The 22,795-nt window shown below is 37.0% G+C and overlaps 3 protein-coding genes and 1 long non-coding RNA gene across 4 annotated transcripts; 3 read left to right on the forward strand and 1 right to left on the reverse strand.

Moving 5' to 3' along the window:
- The first annotated feature begins 233 nt into the window (after positions 1 to 233).
- Positions 234 to 11,845, forward strand: LOC135666649 (protein transport protein SEC24 B-like). Its single transcript, XM_065178278.1, has 16 exons — positions 234 to 358; positions 452 to 544; positions 768 to 822; positions 3,564 to 3,640; positions 3,961 to 4,032; positions 4,111 to 4,194; positions 5,741 to 5,860; positions 5,961 to 6,029; positions 6,965 to 7,042; positions 7,237 to 7,375; positions 7,585 to 7,749; positions 9,160 to 9,305; positions 9,401 to 9,580; positions 10,829 to 10,917; positions 11,003 to 11,034; positions 11,178 to 11,845. The coding sequence occupies exons 1-16, from the start codon at positions 251 to 253 to the stop codon at positions 11,282 to 11,284; spliced, it is 1,614 nt and encodes a 537-aa protein (XP_065034350.1). The 5' UTR covers positions 234 to 250; the 3' UTR covers positions 11,285 to 11,845.
- A 1,540-nt stretch (positions 11,846 to 13,385) lies between these two features.
- LOC135666656 (transcription factor BHLH156-like) lies at positions 13,386 to 14,771 on the forward strand. The gene is made up of 3 exons (XM_065178281.1): positions 13,386 to 14,046; positions 14,127 to 14,507; positions 14,590 to 14,771. The coding sequence occupies exons 1-3, from the start codon at positions 13,423 to 13,425 to the stop codon at positions 14,692 to 14,694; spliced, it is 1,110 nt and encodes a 369-aa protein (XP_065034353.1). The 5' UTR covers positions 13,386 to 13,422; the 3' UTR covers positions 14,695 to 14,771.
- A 4,957-nt stretch (positions 14,772 to 19,728) lies between these two features.
- Positions 19,729 to 22,249, reverse strand: LOC135666654 (uncharacterized). The gene is made up of 2 exons (XR_010509822.1): positions 22,062 to 22,249; positions 19,729 to 21,161 (listed from the first exon to the last, which is right to left on the reverse strand). It is a non-coding gene; the product is annotated as an uncharacterized LOC135666654 (long non-coding RNA).
- On the forward strand, positions 19,804 to 21,115 carry LOC135666653 (transcription factor BHLH156-like). Its single transcript, XM_065178279.1, has 3 exons — positions 19,804 to 20,433; positions 20,514 to 20,894; positions 20,977 to 21,115. Exons 1-3 carry the CDS (start codon positions 19,804 to 19,806, stop codon positions 21,079 to 21,081), a joined length of 1,116 nt encoding a protein of 371 aa, XP_065034351.1. The 3' UTR covers positions 21,082 to 21,115.
- Positions 22,250 to 22,795: the final 546 nt, after the last annotated feature.

The following is a 22,795-nucleotide window of genomic DNA, read 5'->3' on the forward strand; positions in this document are numbered from 1 at the left end:
TTCTAAATAGCTACAATTACAGTGATGAAAATTCTTTAAATTATTCTTGATAAATCCAAAACAGTATTAGTTAGCTATAACAAAGCCAAGAGACAAATTTAGATCATGATTTTTAATAGTCTTATTTGATATATATTAAGTTTGACTTCTTTTATAGCATGAAATTCTTCTGAATAATGTCTATTTATTTGCTTCATTGCTTTTTCACTCATGCATCCATGCATCTGTATTGATAACTGATCCGACCGGAATGATATTTACTAATGTTACATCCATGCAGCCTTTAATGCTCATTGTTCCTGATGTTCATGACGTTTATACACCCCTTCAAACAGACATAATTGTTCAACTTACTGAGGTTTGCCTTCCAATCCTATTTTTCTTGTGTTTATTAAGAATTACCCTTTGGTTTCTTGCTTAAATAATATTTCTATTCTTTCTGAGAATCCAGTGCCGCCAAGGTTTGGAGCAGTTGCTAGAGAATATCCCAAGCATGTTCGATAACAATAAAGTTGCTGAGTCTGCATTTGGTGCGGCTATCAAGGTGATACTTATGCTTAGTATAATAGTTGTAAATTGTAATTCTTTTATGCTCCCTTGCCTTCTTTTCTCCATTGGGTAATTCAAATATGAACACTCGCCCGCACAGAAGTGTCCAAGAACTTCTTCACTATTATCTCTACTAAATTTGTTAGATAAGCTTTTGATGATTTCGTATACCTGGACCATGCATTTAAATGTAAAATGTAATGTTTCATCTATCGCAGGCTGGGTTCCTGGCACTGAAACCCACAGGTGGAAAACTTCTTGTGTTTCAGTCAGGTAAGCAGCAACATTCATTTTTTTAATCCTGATATTGTTATTGGAACTTTTGCCTTTTGTTTTAGTTATGATCCAATCCAAAATCGTTGTAGACCGAACCAATCATTGGTTCCCAAACATGGATGAGTGAAATTGGATCCATAAATCAGTAACTAAAAGAATAGAAAAAGCTTTTATTGTGTTACTTGAGTTATAGAGGAATTCCTGAACCGAAGAATTAGACGAGTTCTTTGTTACCCAGAATAAAATAACAACTTAGAGTAGCAAAAAAATTATATTTGTTGAGAAATGCAAAATGATATCTGTTCATTAAGTAGATTTGCATAAGATCAGGTACCTTCCTGTTTGTCAGATTCCTCTCGTCTGCTCTGTGCGCCATTTCCTCCATTTGGTACTGCAGATAAGAAACATGGACACGGGACATGGACATGACACGGACACAACAGCACATCATATTTAAAAAAAATTAAGACACGGACACGGCGATGACACATGTATTTTTTTAATATATATAAAATTATAATTCATACAAATATATTAATTATAAAATTATAATTATATATTAAATACAATTATATTTCCATAATTCTATGGGTTTTGTGATTGACTAGCTTGTCGTGGACAAAAGTTGTCCAAGCCAAATGTAGCATTAGTCTTAGTGCCTAGATAATTCTTTTTATACCGGTCATTTTTAACTTTGGTTGTCAAACAATATTTGTCCTTCAGTGTCTGTATCCTGCAGGTGATGGAGAAAATAGTGTAACTATGAGTCTGTTAACCAATTGTCTTTATTGGAAGAGGATTCAACATGGTTGTCCACTATTAATATTGCGGCTAGACAACAGTTGGAGAGGTGTCATTGTTCTGTTTGACATTGATAACATGCATATTTTATATGAAAAGATATCTAAAGTGGTAAATCATGGGCTGTTGCATAGGAAAAGCATATTAAGACAAGTCAAGGATTTTTAATTTTTTTTTGCAAAGGGTAAATGATGAAGGCGGGATTCGAGTCCAGGATCATGTGATAAACTGTCAAGATCTTTACCAACTGAGCTCACATTTGAGTCAAGAAATTTTGATGTTGCATTTATTTATATTTCATAGTTTTGTTACATAATGTTTTATGTTTTGTTAGCACTTGTTACTAGGAAGTTGGTGTGTGTTTTCTGCACTAAAATTATTATATCTAAAGTGGTGAATCATGGGCTGTTGCATAGGAAAAGCATATTAAGACAGGTCAAGGAATTTTTTTTTTTGCAAAGGGTAAGTGATGAAAGTCTAGGATCTTGTGATAAACTATCAAGATCTTTACCAGCTGAGCTAGCTGACACATTTGAGTCAAGAAATTTTGATGTTGCAGTTATTTATATTTCATAGTTTTGTTACGTATGTATTATGTTTTGTTAGCACTTTTACCAGGAAGTTGGTGTGTTTTCTGCACTAAAATTATTATATATGAGAATTGTTTGTGTTTTATGAGATCTGATGGAAATTTGGTGATTATGGAGTTTGTCGAAGATGAGGCTTGTCTATATGATGTTTAATTCTAGTAAAACTAAGTGAGAATATTTTCTTATTTTCTGCAACTATCTAGTTTAGTTATTATATTTGGATTTCCATATAAAAGTCCGTACTACATATGGTTTAATGCATCCTTATATGGATAGGGGCAAGATTCATGGTCCAGACATGTCTTATGGCCATCAGGCATTTATATAAACATCTGACTATACAGAGATGCATTAAGTGAGAACAAAAATGTTGGAGCATCAGCTTAGGTATTTTGGGCTTGGTCAATAAAAAGATGCGAGGTATTCACGAGGAGCCTGCTAGACATGATTGGTACAATTAGAGCAGTGTAGTCAGGGGCCATCTTGACAAACAAGGATGCTGCACAAAAAATTGAAATTAGTTAGTATGTACCAGCTGGTATTAAGTTATAAAGCTGAAATAAATTAGTTTAGCTTTTCTTGCTTTTTTTGGTTTAGACTGTTTTGTTTAAAAATTTTAGTGTTGAAATAAAGTCTGAAATTATGTTCATCTTGAAACTCCCCATGGAATCAAATACTGATTTGTACTGCATTTTACAGACTGGTAGAGTAGCATGTGAACACAGGCAGTCATTAGCAAATAAAAAAGAAACAGAAAAAGAAAGAAAAGAAATGAGCCAAAACTCTTTATGTTTTGGCTGGTAAAGTACAGTCTCCATTTATCTGTCCCATCTTGGTTTGGTACATGGTATGTACCGCCTTTTACAGGCTTAGCAAAACTATGCTTGAAAGCCAATTTGAGAGAAACAGAACTGGGTCAAGTTACCCTAATTGACACAGGCAGTCGCCTTTGATCGGGGCAGTATGTCTCTGTATGATACATTTCTTTGTTTCTACAATATGTGCATACCCTAGAATCATGTTAAGACTCAGTATTAATTTTAAGTTTTAGTCTGGTTCAATCTCTTTCAAATGCTAATAATATTTTCATAGGCTCATATTCTACTGCATCTGAAATTGGACTTCAACCAGATTCATTTTAAATATGAACTTTACAAGCTTAATATTGACTCTTAAGATCAATGCTGATATCGAACAATTCAACCCTGAGTGATCAGGCTCAAGCTCCATAACCTTGGCTTCACCATACCTCCTCCATTTACCTTTATCTAACTCTCAAATTATGTTTTATTTCCTTTTTGCTGATGGTGCTTGTACAAGAATCAGACCTTTTGTTTATTTTTGCAGTTTTGCCATCAGTTGGTATTGGGTCTCTTTCTGCCAGGGAGGCCGAGGGAAGAACAAATGTTTCTGCTGGTGACAAGGTGTACTTATTACACATACTCTTCTTGAATCCTTGTTAGCTGAATTCTTGTGATGTTTGAATTTCTTTTTCAGTTTTGCACAACTTGTTCAGAATTATGACCATTGGATATCTGAATCTCGATGATGATTTCTTTTCAGTTGCATTGACACTATGTGTCCAGTTAAACTGCTTATATAATAATCAGCTATTCTGACTGCACTGTTGCACATTGATTTTAATGAAATATTTGTCCACTGATGAAGTTAGCTGCCACTAAGATTTGTGTCGAAATAAATGTTGAACCTGAAGTATGTCTAATCTAATACTTGTCAATTTCAGGAAGCTCATAAGTTTCTCCAACCAGCAGACAAGACATTGAAAACAATGGCCATAGAGTTTGCCGAATACCAGGCAAGTTGCTTGGTTTTATCTTGCCACATACCTCACTAAGTTGGAATGTAGACTAATTTATCTGACAATGTTCTCCAGGTTTGTGTGGATATATTCATCACTACCCAGACTTTTGTGGACATTGCATCCATTTCTGTTGTTCCAACAACTACAGGGGGGCAGGTAATTCTTTTTATATTAGTCCTTTATCAGGAATTTGAGGAATATATAAATCATTTGCTAAATCGCTACTGATCGTGTGATGTTGAAAAATGTTTTCTTTTGGATTCACTGTTATAGCTATATAAATCAGCTTTGATTTCTTTGTGGTAGGATCTGTAATTAGGACACTGTGGTGTGGGGACAATAAGATCTCATTGTTACCAAGATGCAGTGGATATATTGTGATTGTCAGGATGATTGGATTCTGTACCGATTACTATGTTTACAGTATTATTATTTGATTTATTACTATATTTATAATTCAACTGGTTTTACAGTATTATTACTTGTCAGGATGATTTTTTCCATACCGATTACTATGGTAGCCTCCAACTTGAATTGTTTAATGTACTTGTTGTTGTGGTATCTTTTTTGTCTTCTCAGACATGTCAGGAACACAGACGATTTTTTGCCAGCTTATTTTCCATTAAGTGGTTCAATCTCAAACTTCTTGTGGAAGTAGTTACATCTTGCCCAGTAAAAATTATCATCTATTCTCTTATTTCACTACGCTGTTGAAAGTTCTAAAACTATGAGGCATTGTCAAGTTGAAATTTCAAAGTTTCTTTCCTCTAATTTCAGTAGCATTCTTCCATAATGCACCAATCACTTCTTCTAACATATTTTTTTTAGAAAGTTATAGGAAATCACTTCTTAATATATATGTGATGTTTCTTGGCTAGAAATTATGTGCCAAACATGAAATTTTGTGGCTTTTTGTTGTTGTACTTATTCACATGCCTAAAGGCATTTTGTGAAGCTGGTTATAAAAAAGTCCTTTTAGTTACCATTGTAGCATATTCTTTGAAATTAGTTTATTCACCGATTTAAGTCATTGTAATACTATATTCCTCCTCCTTGAGGTCTCTTGTCTGACATGTGGTGATCGTCATAAGAACTAATGTATCCTTAATATTTTATTGCTAAAAAGAGCATAATGATAGCAGTGGCAAACATTAATAAATGTTCAATTTTAAGTCCAAATGTTTATTAGTTGTAAAGTTTACAGTGAAAATAAAACTTATAATAGTCAGTGCAGTATGTGAAACAGAATGTTTCTTCTGTTGCTATGTCAAAAGATATTCCTTCATAAAATGTCGTCTACGCTTCATCCCTGGCATATTCTGTTCCATCTTTCCTTTTCCTACAAAGTCTCATTGCTTGTTGCTTCAATAAGTGTACAAGGATTCAAAGCAAATGAATTTTATTAACTGTGGGAATAATGCAGCAGTTGTTTGTCAGGATTGCTTTTTGTGGTTTGTTTCCAGATTAGGTTCCATATATACCATTCTCTTGTTCTAGTATATTTTTGCTATGGATATAATGCTTAAATTTCTGGATGCGCTTAAGATTTATTTCTTTCGCACCTGCTGTTTTACAAGTACGGCTACTATTTATAGTTCGATTGTCATTGTGCATTGACACATAACAACTGTCATGGTTAATTTAGCAGATATTATTCCTTTATGCTGGATTATTTAACTCAACTTCCATGTTATTGTTGCAGGTATATTATTATTATCCATTTTCTGCTCTTTCTGATCCTGGTAAACTCTACAACGATCTTAGATGGAACATCAGTAGACCCCAAGGTTTTGAAGCAGTGATGCGTGTTAGATGTAGCCAGGTACATTTGATTTGGCATATAGTTTTCTTGCATCTGGATGTGCTATGTTTGGTAAAAAGTTTTCTCAGAAGTAATTATTTTCTGTGTCATGATTTTCTAGGGTCTTCAAGTTCAAGAGTATTCTGGAAACTTTTGTAAGCGTATTCCCACTGATATTGATCTTCCTGCGGTGAGTATTTTTATATTATCATCAAAACTGATCTAGCTAATGTTAATTTCAACTTTAAATTTCCTTGTAAATCATTAAGCTCTGATGATAATAGCTACCAGTTATGACTTTGAACCTGCAAATTGTTTTATCTACTATCAAGAATAGCTCTGATGATACTTCATTATTCTAAATACAATGCCTTGTAGAATTGTTGCTTTTGTAAATGCCATCCAATTTACTGTAGCATGAATGTCCATCCAACACTTGTTGTTGTTGTGATTTGTACTTGATCACCCTCAAGGTATGTTTCTGAACTTTAACATTACATAAGCATGAAGTTCTAGCTAACCCATGCTAAAACCACAATGGATTCCATCTGGATTTAGTCCCACACTGGAACCCTATTAGCGATCGTGAGGCTATATCTAGTGTGTTGAACCATTCTCTTCCCACCTTGCTGGGCAAAATGGAAGAGGAAAAATCAGTGCATTCTTATTGGAGGTAGAGGGTCCTGGTTCACAGGTCATTGTGAGTGGTACCGGATCAATTCTGCAGGCTCTTGTGTTAGCTATACATGCTGCATGGCCACTCCATGAGATGGTGAATCCTTAGCCTTCCGAGATGAGTGAAAAGAATCGAAGACAGCAGAAGCAAGAGTCATTTAGGTCCCATTCCTAGCCTGCATATAGTGTCCACTCCGTTGATAAGTCAGGGTACTCCTGGAAGGTGATCAGGCTTTATGAAGTCAGCTTTTGCTTTTCTTCTTCTCCTTTATATATTGTGTTTAATTCTGCCCAAAAAGTTCTTTATTCTAACTGCATTTCTATCAGAATTCACATAGATATCTACAAACAATGGAGTATGATGTGCTACCTCCCAGTAACTGTCCATGTACTAATGGTCTAATATTTTTAGTATTTATTGTCTGCTCTAAGGAAGCCTTTCTGATGCAGATTGACAGCGACAAAACCATCATGGTCACATTTAAACATGATGATAAGTTCCAGGAGAATTCAGAATGTTCCTTTCAGGTATATAAGTAGAACCTCTGCGATTATGGGCTTATATCATTCAATAATTGAATGCCTTCTCTCCAAACTCAGTGTACCTTTTGATAAATATATCCAACCGCAAAGGACATGTTAACTTTAGATAGCAATATACATTTGTCTCTTTTGAACAATAAACGTGGTAGCACAACTTCTGTTTATGTTTCATTCTGCAGTGTGCACTTCTTTACACTACTGTGTATGGGCAAAGAAGAATTCGAGTTATGAATATCTCCCTTCCTTGCACTACCATGCTCAGTAGTCTGTTCCGTTCAGCAGATTTGGATACTCAGTTTGCTTGTTTTCTCAAGCAAGGTAAAAAATTTAAAACTCTGTTACATGATATCACTTAATGCTTCTTCCTTGATCTATTGCTGCAGCATAACTTGCTGTAACTTTTTTGTTGCTACTATTGTACATTTTAGAACTGTTATGTTACTATTACATCTTATCAATCTACTGATAATATTTAAGGTTTCAATTCTAAAATTGCTAAATATTTGGTATTTTTCTGGACTTTGTAGCTGCAAGTATGCTCCCTGTGAGCCCTCTTTCCCAAGTACATGAGCAAATCACAAACCTCTGCATCAACATCCTACATGCCTACCGAAAATTTTGTGCCACAGTATCATCAGCAGGACAGCTAATTCTTCCTGAAGCTCTCAAGCTGTTGCCTCTATATACTCTAGGTACACCTATACAAGTCCACGTTGCTGTGTATTATTGTGTCAATGATTTTCCTTTGCTACTTATCAAATGTCAATGAATGATATGAGATCTTCATGTTATTTAGTCATAGAAGATAAATTGGAATTGTAATTTGAGCAAGAGATGATATGACATTGTTCACACTTCACAGAATATATATTGGAATCAAAACCAGAGAAGTAGATGATCTAATATTTGTTCTGTTTTTCATGAGTTGTGCAATGAATATATTCAGACTCTGATGTGGACTTTCATCTTAAATTTAAAAGTTGTGCAATAATTTCTGTTTCATTACCTGCCCATGGACTCATGTTGTTGTGAGAAAGAAATTTCTTTTTATTTTTTTTGTGTTGACATGAGCACAATTTCCAACAATATATTGAAGTTTTTCTATGTAATTAATAGGTGAATGTATCTAGTGAAAATTGTTTGTAAAAGGTAAGTTCTTGAGGTAATTATGAGTTAACTGTAAATGCATTGAGATCATCAAATTTGATGGTGAAGTTGCTCGATAACACAAAAGCCTTGCATAGCCTTGCACAATAATTAGGGCACGTCTCTGAAGCACAACATTCTAATACTATCTAGATTGTTATGGTGGTTGGGCATGCAACCTGGCAGTGCATGATTGTTAGTTCTTTGATTAGGTATCCAAATATATAAGATAAAATTAATAACAAATATTACCAAATTACTAATTAGTGATATCATTTGCATTGAGGTCCTTGTTAACAAGCCCTAGATGAAACTATGTGGTCTAATGAATTGTTGAGCAAGCACCTCCATACATAGGAAGGACCAATAGGAAGCCAGATTTTAATTGATATATTCTATTAATTTATGGTGATTGTTCTCTCAGCTCTGTTAACTTAATTTTTAGCCTGGTCATCTTAAGTTGTCCAATTATTCGAGGTCACTGGAACTACCTTCAGTATGTACTCATTTATCCACAGCCTCAAGTTATGTTGTGTACATCCTTATGTTTCCAGGTTCTACATTAAACATTTTCATCAGACCTTGTGATATGAAATGGTTTAAAAATATAGAAAATGAATCTTCTAAGTCTTTAAAGTTTCTATAGGATTGTATCATATTTTTTTAATATTGTACATATAAATGTCCTTGTATCTTCATTTTATTTTTTTGCCTGAATTGGATCCTTGCAAAAACTTTTGCAGAGTAATTTCTCTTTTTATTATTGGAAAGTAAATCAAATTTAAAATTCAATTGCCATTGTGGTTGCCATCAGTTCTTCGTGTGGCTTATTTGTTTTGTTACCTTCATTTCATTGCCATGCCTAGTGTATAATGCATGAATAAGGTTAGAGAAAGCCGCATTCTATGCTGGAATACAAGTAAATCACTACCCTTTATGTTATTCTACATTCTCAGCATTGGCTAAAAGCATTGGGTTGCGAAATGATGGGCGGTTGGATGACCGTTCCTATTGGATCAGCCATGTCGCATCAATTTCTATATCATTGGCTATTCCTTTAGTATATCCTAGGATGTTATCTATTCATGACCTTACTACAAAGGTATGTATAATGAATCATCATTCTTAATTGATCTTTAAGTTCAAACTAGTTCGTTCAATTATTTGTTTGAACTCAAAATTATTCTAATGATGCAGGAGGATGATGGATCCCTTTTAGCTTTAAATATTCCTCTTTCTAGTGAGCACATAAATGATGATGGAATTTATCTTTTGGAAAATGGTGAAGATGGGTTAATTTATATTGGAAACATGGTCAACCCAGATACCCTACAACAGATATTTGGAGTTTCTTCTGTGGATGGACTTCCATCTCAGGTACATTTCATTTGCTTCATTTCATTGGCACTGAAAACAGACCTTAGTATCATAGTTCTTTTCTATGTTAATATGAAAACAAGTGAATATTCATGATGATCACTTATGAAACTTCAACAGCATGCTAAAAATTTCTCATTCCTTTCTTTGTTGACTGATGACTTATAACAAAACAAGCAATCAAATATGTCTTGATGACTGAACCTTTATTACTGTGTTAAAGAGACTTCCTTGATGGATCTGCATTTTCGTGATCCAAAGATATGGGAAATACTCAGATAATGCTATTGTGATTTAGTTGATTGACAAAAGTTGTTTCCAGTAGGGTTTAGTATAGAATGGATTCAACTGTGTTGATTTCATGTTTCATTGTTGGTGGCAAACCTTTAGTTTCAGATTGTGATGAAGAATCTATATTATTTGGTCATTTGAGTCATCTAGGGCAAAGCATGTAGGTTACTGAAAAAAAACCTTAACTTGCAAACTGCAATACTAGGCAATCTTGTTGTTTTTAGTTTCTAAAGCAGGTCTGCAAGTGAATAGTGTCACCATGGATTAAAATTTTAGCAGCATGTCCTTTGGCTGTTCCCGCTAACCAGCTGAAGGTAATCTGTCAAAGGCTGTTCTCGAACACTCAGACACCCTCTCATAGTGCATACATTCTGTTGGAACTCGCCCAAATTCAAAAGCATATTGCCATCTGACATCTGAACAGAGGTCTCTTAACTTGTTTACTACGTTGTTTTTGAGAATTTAACTGTGTTTGTGTGGTGTCAGTGAGTATGTGGAGCATAAGCTTGTGATGTTTGCACATCTTCTGTGCATGTATTTTTGTCTGCATTACTGTCTGCTCTCATTTGTGTGTGCCTGCAGGCGCTTGTCACCAGTGAATCCATGTGTTTTTTCAGAATACATGAGGGTGTAATGCTTTGATAACTCTGGTTTAAGATCTTGAACTGACATGCTGTATGTTTGTTTAGATTTTAGGTGTGTGTTTGTGCTAGTTCACAAGTGTTTCCTTTTATGTTTGCAGAATACATGAGGGCATCATGCTATGATGACCCTGATTTAAAATCTTGAACATTCTCATGATAAAACAACTTCATTTGGATGTAGCTTAGTAGTGCATGTCTTGGATTATTGTTTGCTGAAGATATGATGATTTAGGATGATTGATTCTGGCTTGATTTTCATAATCAATTAGAAATTTTGTTACTTACTGGTGAATTGCATTCTCGGTCAATGCAGCTTGTTTTAGAGCAGTTCGACAATGAATTGTCAAAGAAACTAAATGATGTAGTGAATGAGATTAGACAGCAGAGATGTTCATACCTACGGTATGGCAGATGTTTTCTTTTTGTCCTCATGTATCTTAATAGCTAGTATGTACAAAACACTAAAGTGTTTAAATATAATGTGCAGTTTGCGGCTATGCAAAAAGGGTGATCCTTCAGGTCAGTTAATAATTAAAGCCGTACGAAGCACCAGATAGTTTTCATGATCTCGTATTTCTGCTTTGTGTGCTCAGCTAAAATTCAGAAGTTTCCTGCAGTGTGATTTATTTTGCATGCTTCATCGGAGTTTCCTTTTTGTGCAGGCATGCATTTTCTATCTTATATGGTTGAAGACAAAAGTCCCGGAGGCCTCTCCTATGTTGAGTTCCTTGTACATGTCCACCGACAAATCCAAACAAAAATGTCTTGATCCAGATATGCATGTGCAGAAAATTTTGGTTGTTATTTGGCTTTTTTTTGGTTTTGTGGAACTTAAACTAAAGTTGAAGATGGGTTACCAACAGGAGCATTGGATGCTTCTGTGCACTAGCTGAGTGCTGTTGCCGCTGATTCACCTTTCTCGTGAGCCAGAGCAGGTGACAGTTTTCAATTTTAACTACTGTTATTACTGGGAGGTAGACCAAACAGATTAGTTATAGGTGCAATATTTGGCTGTTGTCTGAGGCCCCTTATTCGAGATTTATTTTGATTTGGTTTAGACTGGGGGTGGGGGGGTGGGGTTGTATGATATTGAAGCTGATGTTTGGGGTCTCTATAATAAAAGAAAGGTTAATTACCCCATCAGATATTTTCTTGGGTGATTATATTGTTGGGTTAACAAGTAAACGTCAGGTTTTCTTCTGTATCTTCAATTATCTCATAAACTCTTATCTCTGGAATCAGTCTTAAGGTTACCATATTTAAGCAAGCTTGTCATTCATGAGTCAGATTGTGCCTAATCAGGTAGACCTTTTACGTCTACAGTTGACTATTTTCTCGCATTGAATTTGCTGCATGCTTTATTTGCTATGTTTGTTGTTGTCAAACCGAGCACTTATTTTGTCTTGCTGCGTCTTACAAGCTCTCATGTCAAATTCCAATAACTTATGTGAATCATCAGCTTGTTAGAGTCAGGTTAGCTTGTAAATTTTCTTTTAAGTTGTTGAATGTTCAGCTTAAAGATTTGATGCTCTGTTTGTCATTTTGGTGGTCTTTATTTTGTTTATAGCATCTTGTATCCTGCCATCATATTCAAGTATGATAGTTATTTAGTGCCAATTTGTTTTCTTTATATTATTACGTCTTTGAATTGTCACCGTATCAACCATAAAAACAGCGTCAACCCTATGTAGAATTCTCGACTATGATGAGCACGTTAACCCCACGGATAGCAGTTTGTATGCAGAGAGATCTTTGGTGTCGTGTATCGATTGCTCCGATGAAGCAGTGATCTATTCTTTGGTTGTGTCGAATTAGCTAATGTACGTCATTCTTCTTATATCGAACATTTTTTATCTGTTCCGTTAATTGTTAGACATGGTTGGCAAGACTGTCTGCATCAGTGGGAATGCATACATCCGTGGCTGATAGCCGTCACATCATTTAAATAGCTGGTCTGGTCGTGATATTTCCAGTAAATTTATCCAGGATTCTAATAAAAAGTATATGTAGAGAAGATATTGATTAGGTTTTAATTCATTCATTGTAAGGTCGGATTGAATACCACAACAATTGTGACCTAAAGAATTATTCCAATATGATTATTTATCCACCAAAAAAAGGTAAACTTAGTCCCTAATACTATCTTATAAGCACGATAATTTGTTGTCTCGCTTCATGTTTATTTCCATAATAAAAACATACGCTTGGGATTATATCTAAGAACGCCGTACATAAAAACTTCTCTATATTCTTTCTATTAACTATTGGATAACAACAAATTAATATGGCTAACAGCATTACATAGCACTCCCAATATTAAAACCTTCGTCATTGTTTTTCCTGTAAGCTTTCCTCTCGTTCATCTAAAATTCCTTCGTTGGTCTCTTTTATGCTCAAAGTTACTCATAAACAAGAACTTAAAAAAGTCAGCGAATTGCTAACAACAAATTGTATTCTTTTAAGAGCTAAATTATTTATATAATCATATTTTCCATCATTTAAATTATTTGTGAGCATACATATAAGCTTCAAAAATTGAATCTATATGTATACTTTTGATCTCTGGATCCTGCGGTAATCTAACTATACAACTCTATGTTCTATTAACTATATATAGCAAAGCATCAATTATTCATGGCAATGTTGTTTTTGACCTTTTCTTTATGCAATTATATGGTGGGTACTTTTAAACTTTTTTCCAAAATTCAAATTTAAAATTTTATTTATTTTTTAGTATCTTTTTCCATCTCAAGAGTGCAAAATATGGTATGCAACTTAAACTTAACGCTTGACAAATTCAAAAAAAATAAATAAATAAAGTACTACTACTACTACTACGAAAATTTCATTATTCCATTGGACATAAATTAATGACCTAACGTCACTGAGCCATCTAAAACCAGCACAATGATTCCCTTCACATTAAAAGGGGGTCATCTTCTTGCTTCCCCATATGGGCTGTGTGGATGCCCTAGAGGCACAGAAACAAGCTCAACCCTAGACATGGGGAGTGGCGATCACCCTTTCTTCCTCACACCACAACCTCACCTTATGGCCTCAACCTCCCACCAGAGCTACGGCCATGATCTCGAGGAGTTCATGCTCTTCGATGGCGATCTCTCGAACGCTGACCTGATGAGCTTGTTGAGGGAAGGTGTGCTCGATACCAGCCATGAAGGAACTGCCGACCACGTCTTGCAGATCGACACGGACTCTGATCTGATGAGCTTATCGGCAGTGCTTGATACCATCCATGAAGGAACGAACGCTCACCTGATTAGCTTATCGAGGGAAGGAGAGTTCGACACCAGCCACGAACGAACTGGCAACCATGACTTGCAGGTAGACGATGATGCTCGGGTGAGCGAAGGCCGCTGCGATGAGCAGCGCGGTGGTGATGGTGATTCCCCCGAGGTGATCCCAAAGACAAGGAAGGACCGGTCCAAGACCTTGATCTCGGAGAGGACGCGAAGGGTTCGGATGAAGGAGCAGCTCTACGAGCTACGATCTCTCGTTCCCAACATAACGAAGGTAAGCAGCAGCTCCGCGATCTGCGCGCGCAGTTGTGTTGAGATGCAGTCAACAATACGATCCATCTCTCTGTCATGCAGATGGACAAAGCTTCCATCATAGCAGACGCAATTGCACATGTGAAGGATCTGCAATCTCAAGCTAACAAGTTGGAGGAGGAGATAAGCCTACTCGAATTGGGATCCAAAGGAGAGCAAATGCTTCAGGCTTCTAGCAGGAGGGCAGCGGAAGGGATGCAGCCACAGGAGACTGCTACTACTGCAGCAGGGAGCAGGATAACGCAGGTGAACGCATACCAAGTGGGCGAGAGGAGGTTCTACGTGAAGGTGGAGGGCAGCATGGGAGACGGCGGAGAGCCGTCGGCTCTTTACTCCGCGCTCGCGCCTCTCTCGTGCTTCGATATGGAGAGCTCCCATTTCTCCCTCACCTCGGAGGGCTTTGTGTTCACCCTAACCTTTAAGGTGGGTACATCTTTACTTACCCATGTCTTCTGCTCTCCTTTCTTTCTCCATTGAAGGAAGGAACCTCTTCCCCGTGTTGCAGGTGGGGGACTTCAGTGGGGAGATGAATGCGTCCTCCATGGAGATATGGGTAATGGGTGCTTTGGTGAAGAAGGGTTTTCAGCTCATGCAGACAACCGCACTGTAAAAAAGCTTCTTCTTCCCTTTTGTGTTGCTTTGAGCATTCATCCTTTCAACTGTAGAAAAGCTTATTATTGTAGCCTCAATCTGTTGCATGATCAATGCACAAAATTATACTCTTGTGCTTCAACTGGAGCTTCAATTCGTTCAAGCAAATGTGTCAATGAATGAACAGATCAGGAGGTTCAATGTACTGAGAAGATAACTCGAATCAAGAAAGGAAAACTTAGAAGAGAGAGAGAGAGAGATCTTGCGACTGCTTTTATGGCAGAAAATTGGAGATGATGATCCCAATTGCTTTGCACATCTGTAGAAACAACCAGCCAACCAACCTTAGAAGAGAGAGAGAAAGAGAGAGATAGAGAGAGAGAGGAGAGAGAGATCTTGCAACTGGTTACATGTGAGAAAAAATGGATGTGATGTGAGAGAGAGAGAGAGAGAGAGAGAGAGAGAGATCTTGCACCTGGTTATATGTCAGAAAAAATGGAGATGATGATGAGACAGAGAGAGAGATCTTGCAACTGGTTACATGTGAGAAAAAATGGAGATGATGATGAGAGAGAGAGGGAGAGGGAGAGTGAGAGAGAGAGATCTTGCAACTGGTTATATGTGAGAAAAAATGGAGATGATGATGAGAGAGAGAGAGAGAGAGATCCTGCAACTGGTTATCTGTGAGAAAAAATGGAGATGATGATGAGAGAGAGAGAGAGAGAGAGAGATCTTGTACCTGGTTATATGTGAGAAAAAATGGAGATGAAGATGATGATGATGATGAGAGGGAGAGAGAGAGAGAGAGAGAGAGAGAGAGAGAGAGAGAGATCTTGCAACTGATTATATGTGAGAAAAAATTACCCCAATTGCATGCTTGTGCTTCCATTCCTTCAAGCAAGAAAGCATACCAATATGTGTAGCTTCAAGATATGTTGAATTGCCAGCCGGCCATCGTAAAATGGATCTTCATCACTTAATCACTCAGATCCCAAAGCAGCCATCTTTCGTCCTCCATCAACTGCTCATCATCATCGACATACTTAGGGCATGGATGTGTACAGTACGAGTGTACTGCACTGGTTTGTACTGATCTCAATTGCTGCCACTGCTTCCGAACCTATTTGTTTCTTCTAATAAAGAGCTATTACTTGGTATGTTCAAGACTACTATTACTTTAATGTTGGGCAAGTGAGTTAAAGAGCTTAAGACATATATATATATATATATATATATATATATATATATATATATATATAATATATTCTGAACCATTTACAACATGTACATAGAGAAACAATTATATGTCCAAGAATACACAAGTCAACTGCAATTCCAGCTGCCTATGTAGATGTGATTTGCATTCATTCTTTATCCCTCCCTCTAGATTCTTTATTGAGATAAAAAGTATCATAAAAAAAATATTATGTAAAACTTAGTTCATCCGGAAATTTAAATGAACATTATGTAAGGTTATGATGTTCTCGGATTATCATCAAGTTATTAATTATGGAGCATATAACAACAAGATCGTAAGTGTCAATAATTTGGAATAAGTTATATGGATCTTTTATCGTCATTCAAATATATATATATATATATATATATATATATATATAATTAAGTTTGAGATATTTAAGTTTTTATTTATAATTTTTATTAAAAATATTTTAGATCTTCCTCTTTTTTTTTTTCATACTACTAACGTCATTTTAATGTCATTAAAATGACATTAAAATTTCCGTTGCCTTGTTGGTGTATTTTCGTCATTTTGATGTCACAAGCAAAACCCCGCACCATCGAGTCGAGCTCTATAAAAGGGGCCACAGTAAGAAGGGCAAAAGGAACGAATGAGATGGCAGAGGACGAGAGGAAAGAAGGAGAGGGGGAAGAAGGGAGGATCTCATTGAAGAATGGGAGGAGGGAGGTCGACGAGAACTTGAATCAACTCCACTCACTCCTCTTCACCGCCGATCTCGCTCTCCAATGGGACCACAACGCCGACAAAACGAAGACTACCTGTGTGACCAGATACAGAGTGTTCGAGTTCTGAGGACAGGTTCTGGACAAGTATTGCACATATTATCGTTTACAACTAAATATTGTCATTTGTCTCACTACTTACCAGAAATTTACATCATTAGGAACATCATATAGATATTGCATTTTTCAAGGAAGATTAACTCAAAATGCAAATGTATAAATTCAAATTATCAGAATTTGTTTGATTTTTCATGAAATTTTTCACCTATATAAACTACATGATCAAGGCCTGTATATTGATTAAGAAGGAATTGGTAGAAAGATGGGGCATAAGAAAATAATGTAAGGAAGATGGAGAATTTTATTAGAAAGCAATCTCTAAAGGAATTTGTGAAGGACAAGCAAATCTTAATTATTTATGACATGAGAATACTTATGAGGTTTACATTATATAAGACTAGTTAGTCAAGCTTTAAATTTTAGTCACTTGATGTGCAAGCCAAGAGTAGCAACTAAAATGAAACAGAAGTAAATGGTTGGATTCTTATGGATTCTAAGCCCAAAAAAGAAAAAAATAAAGATAAGAAACAAGCCAGCCATAAGATTCAAACTATTTGGGACCAACTTCATGGATCTTCCCCTACCTGCAAGCTTTTTTGAGGTTAATAAACTCAATATCATTACTTACATTAGAAGCTAATAAATTTCTTTTATGTCATTCCTAATAAAGTTTTCTTGGCTCATCCTCTAAGTCTCCTCAGACCATAAGGCCTAATTGACTCATTTCATCTAACTGATGGTTCTCTAATTGTTTGGTTTTCCACACCCTAATTGTTTGCTATTGTAAGGCATTCAAGTGTGTATCTTAATAATCAGGTACTTTTTTATTTTTATCCTAAGTAGAGCTAATCCTAAATGTTTGAATAAATAAATGAGAATTGTTTGCAGCTGCAAATACTTTTGGTCTATCTTTTCTTGTAAACCCATATATTCATCTTGGCATCCTAATTTCAGCAAAATATTAACTTCTTACAAGTCATTTATTTTGTTTGGATTTTTTGAGAAGAATCAAAATCATAATCACGGTTCTAAACCGGCACCAGACCCACACTGGTCCAGGTTAGACAGGTGCGAGTCCAAGCTTGTTATAGAGTTGTCTCCAACCTTGTTTCAGTCTAGAAAATAATAAATACAGAATCAAATGTCTGAAACATTTATCAAATAATGATCACAAACTATATCTAAGTATACATGTATGCACATAAGTTCTAACTTCTAAGCTAATATATCTGATGCAAAATATGAACATGTATCTACTCCTAGCACCAAAATGATTATTGCGAGTCCACGTGACGTGATGTGTGGGTCGGAGTCATTGGCATTATTTGATTATATATCAATATGATATATTTGTAGGATCCATGCATGAACTCTCATGCATCAGATACTGATAAATTGTGTATCACTGATGCAATAATATGGTAGAAATCATTGTCACATTATCCTAAATCAACTTTTGTGGTAGGAGGCACCTCGAGCAAGTAGTATCATGGCATGTCCATCAGTGTAGGATATTATGCACCAGAGCTATGACTCGCATCATTGTATTACTCTCACCATGTGATTGTTGGTCATGAGATTCAGGAAAGCAAGCAGGACGAGAATATAAGAATCATGCATTGTCATCTCGTACCGACCATGCATACCAATCCCTGGTCGGATCGCTAGCCGGATAGGTACATATCAACTGGTACCAAAGTACCGAGGCATGGTACAATGGTACACACAGAAGACTCAAACAGGAAGAACAAGAAGAAGAAGGAGAAGAGGAAGGATCAGATGGCGATGTGGGAAGAGAAGGAAGAAGGAAAAGAAAGCAAGAAGAGAAGAAGAGGAGGTGGTGGAAGAAAAGGAGGGAGGAAGAGGAAGGAAGAAAAGCGGTGGAAGAAGAGGAGGGGAAAGAGGAGGAGAAGTGGAAGCATACTCAAAATCGATAGTGAGTGGTGGGAGGCAACAAGCTGTCATAGACAATTCATGGAGAAGGTGTTTGCATATCCCTGTTTTCCAATTTTGTTTATGACTTAAAGCAACACGAAAGGGGTTTGTAGTAAACTTGATAGCCCCATTTGATTAGGTTTTGTAGAGGCAAAACTGTCCAAAGCGGCAAGTCAACCATTTTGGGTGGTTTCCATATGCATAGAGATATACAACACCTTAGAGTTACCCGAATGGTACATAGCTAGATAAACCTTTGAGATAGTGTCTTGGGTTGGTTTAACTTTAGGTTTCGCAACCATATCATATGAGCACTTGTTTGTGGAGAATTTTAAGTGTAGCATACTACTTTGAACCCTTTATTGTGTAAGCATTTAGAGTTTGTAAAATTCATCTTTGTATTTTATATTATATATCAAGTGTTTAATAAAATGTCTACTTGTAGAATCCTAAGTTTACAAAGAGGATGACTCTTTGCGGATGAACAAACAAGGGGCGGCATGACTTCATTAAACCAGCTAAGTTTGTGATAGATGGTAACAAAGTGAGACAAGAATACAAAGAAATACTTGACATGCAATGTAGGGAACCTAGTGAGACTGCATAAAGAACAACCAACATACACGACCATTTAAGAGAAATGGGCATAGAGAGGTTGACCCTTTGCGATCGAGCATGCAAGGGTGCCGCTCGTTCATCTAAAATACATTTAAATTATTTGTGAGCATACATTTAAGCTTCAAAAATTGAATCCATATGTACTCGTATTATTGTCATCGTAATCCATCAACAACTTTTGATCTCTGGATCCTAAGGTAATCTAACTATAATAGTCTATGTTCTATTAACTATATAGCAAAGCATAAATTATTCATGGCAATGTTGTTTTTTACCTTTTCTTTATGCAATTTAAGTATATGTTGGGTAATTTAATTTTTTTTTTCCAAAATTCAAATTTAAAATTTTATCTATTTTTTAGTATCTTTTTCCATCTCAAGTGTGCAAAAAATGGTATGCAACTTAAACTTAATACTTGACAAATTCAAAAAAAAAAATAAAGTACTGCTACTACTACTACTACGAAAATTTCATTATTCCATTGGACATAAATTAATGACCTAACGTCACTGAGCCATCTAAAACCAGCACAATGATTCCCTTCACATTAACAGGGGGTCATCTTCTTGCTTCCCCAAATGGGCTGTGTGGATGCCCTAGAGGCACAGAAACAAGCACAACCCTAGACATGGGGAGTGGCGATCACCCTTTCTTCCTCACACCACAACCTCACCTTATGGCCTCAACCTCCCACCAGAGCTACGGCCATGATCTCGAGGAGTTCATGCTCTTCGATGGCGATCTCTCGAACGCTGACCTGATGAGCTTGTTGAGGGAAGGTGTGCTCGATACCAGCCATGAAGGAACTGCCGACCACGTCTTGCAGATCGACACGGACTCTGATCTGATGAGCTTATCGAGGGAAGCAGTGCTTGATACCATCCATGAAGGAACGAACGCTGACCTGATTAGCTCATCGAGGGAAGGAGAGTTCGACACCTGCCACGAACGAACTGGCAACAATGACTTGCAGGTAGACGATGATGCTCGGGTGAGCGAAGGCCGCTGCGATGAGCAGCGCGGTGGTGATGGTGATTCCCCCGAGGTGATCCCAAAGACAAGGAAGGACCGGTCCAAGACCTTGATCTCGGAGAGGACGCGAAGGGTTCGGATGAAGGAGCAGCTCTACGAGCTACGATCTCTCGTTCCCAACATAACAAAGGTAAGCAGCAGCTCCGCGATCTGCGCGCGCAGTTGTGTTGAGATGCAGTCAACAATACGATCCATCTCTCTGTCGTGCAGATGGACAAAGCTTCCATCATAGCAGACGCAATTGCACATGTGAAGGATCTGCAATCTCAAGCTAACAAGTTGGAGGAGGAGATAAGCCTACTCGAATCGGGATCCAATGGAGAGCAAATGCTTCAGGCTTCTAGCAGGGGGGCAGCGGAAGCGATGCAGCCACAGGAGACTGCTACTACTGCAGCAGGGAGCAGGATAACGCAGGTGAAGGCATACCAAGTGGGCGAGGGGAGGTTCTACGTGAAGGTGGAGGGCATCATGGGAGACGGCGGAGAGCCGTCGGCTCTTTACTCTGCGCTCGCGTCTCTCTCGTGCTTCGATATGGAGAGCTCCCATTTCTCCCTCACCTCGGAGGGCTTTGTGTTCACCCTAACATTTAAGGTGGGTAGATCTTTACTTACCCATGTCTTCTGCTCTAATTTCTTTCTCCATTGAAGGAAGGAACCTCTTCCCCGTGTTGCAGGTGGGGGACTTCAGTGGGGAGATGAATGCGTCCTCCATGGAGATATGCGTAATGGGTGCTTTGGTGAAGAAGGGTTTTCAGCTCATGCAGACAACCACACTGTAAAAAAGCTTCTTCTCCGCTTATGTGTTGCTTTGAGCATTCATCCTTTCAACTGTAGAAAAGCTTACTATTGAAGCCTCAATCTGTTGCATGATCAATGCACAAAATTATACTCTTGTCCTTCAACTGGAGCTTCAATTAGTTCAAGCAAATGTGTCAATGAATGAACAGATCAGGAGGTTCAATGTACTGAGAAGATAACTCGAATCAAGAAAGGAAAACTTAGAAGAGAGAGAGAGAGAGATCTTGCGACTGCTTTTATGGCAGAAAATTGGAGATGATGATCCCAATTGATTTTCACATCTGTAGAAACAACTAGCCAACCAACCTTAGAGAAGAGCGAGAGAAACAGAGAGAGAGAGAGAGAGACATCTTGCAACTGGTTATATGTGAGAAAAAATGGAGATGATGATGATGAGAGAGAGAGAGAGAGACCTTGCAACTGGTTACATGTGAGAAAAAAAAATGGATGTGATGATGAGAGAGAGAGAGAGAGAGAGAGAGAGGGAGAGAGATCTTGCAACTGGTTATATGTGAGAAAAAAATGGATGTGATGATGAGAGAGAGAGAGAGAGATCTTGCAACTGGTTACATGCGAGAAAAAATGGAGATGATGATGATGATGAGAGAGAGAGAGAGAGATCTTGCAACTGGTTATATGTGAGAAAAAATGGAGATGATGATGAGCAACTGGTTACATGTGAGAAAAAATGGATGTGATGATGAGAGAGACAGAGAGAGAGAGAGATCTTGCAACTGGTTACATGCGAGAAAAAATGGAGATGATGATGAGAGAGAGAGAGAGAGATCTTGCAACTGGTTATATGTGAGAAAAAATGGAGATGAAGATGATGAGAGAAAGAGAGAGAGATTGATCTTGCACCTGGTTATATGTGAGAAAAAATGGAGATGAAGATGATGAGAGAGAGAGAGAGAGAGATAGAGAGAGATCTTTCAACTGGTTATATGTGAGAAAAAATTACCCCAATTGCATGCTTGTGCTTCCATTCCTTCAAGCAAGAAAGCATACCAATATGTAGCTTCAAGATATGTGAATTGCCGGCCGGCCATCATAAAATGGATCTTCATCACTTAATCACTCAGATCCCAAACCAACCATCTCTCATCCTCCATCGACTGCTCATCATCATCGACATACTTAGGGCATGGATGTGTACAGTACAAGTGTACTGCACAGGTTTGTACTGATCTCAATTGCTGCCACTGCTTCCAAACCTATTTGTTTCTTCTAATAAACAACTATTACTTGGTATGTTCAAGACTAGTATTAATTTAATGTTGGGTAAGTGAGGTAAAGGGCTTAAGACATATATATATTTTAATGAAAGATTCTGAACCATTTACAACATTTACATAGAGAAACAATTATCTGTCCAAGAATGCACAAGTCAACTACAATTCCAGCTGCCTATGTAGATGTCATTTGCATTCATTCTTGTTCCCTCTCTCTAGATTCTTTATTGAGATAAATTAACTGAATTATTCCATTATTATTATTTTTTTTCATCCCTCCCTCTAGATTCTTTATTGACATAAAAAGTATCGATAAAAAAATATTATGTAAAACTTAGTTCATATGGAAAATGAAATGAACATTATGTAAGGTTTACGATGTTCTCGGATGATCCTCAAGTTATTAGTTATGGAGCATATAACACCAAGATCCTAAGCGTCAATCATTTGAGGTAAGTTATAT

Source organism: Musa acuminata, unplaced genomic scaffold, assembly GCF_036884655.1.
Source record: "Musa acuminata AAA Group cultivar baxijiao unplaced genomic scaffold, Cavendish_Baxijiao_AAA HiC_scaffold_1118, whole genome shotgun sequence".
Taxonomy (NCBI): domain Eukaryota; kingdom Viridiplantae; phylum Streptophyta; class Magnoliopsida; order Zingiberales; family Musaceae; genus Musa; species Musa acuminata.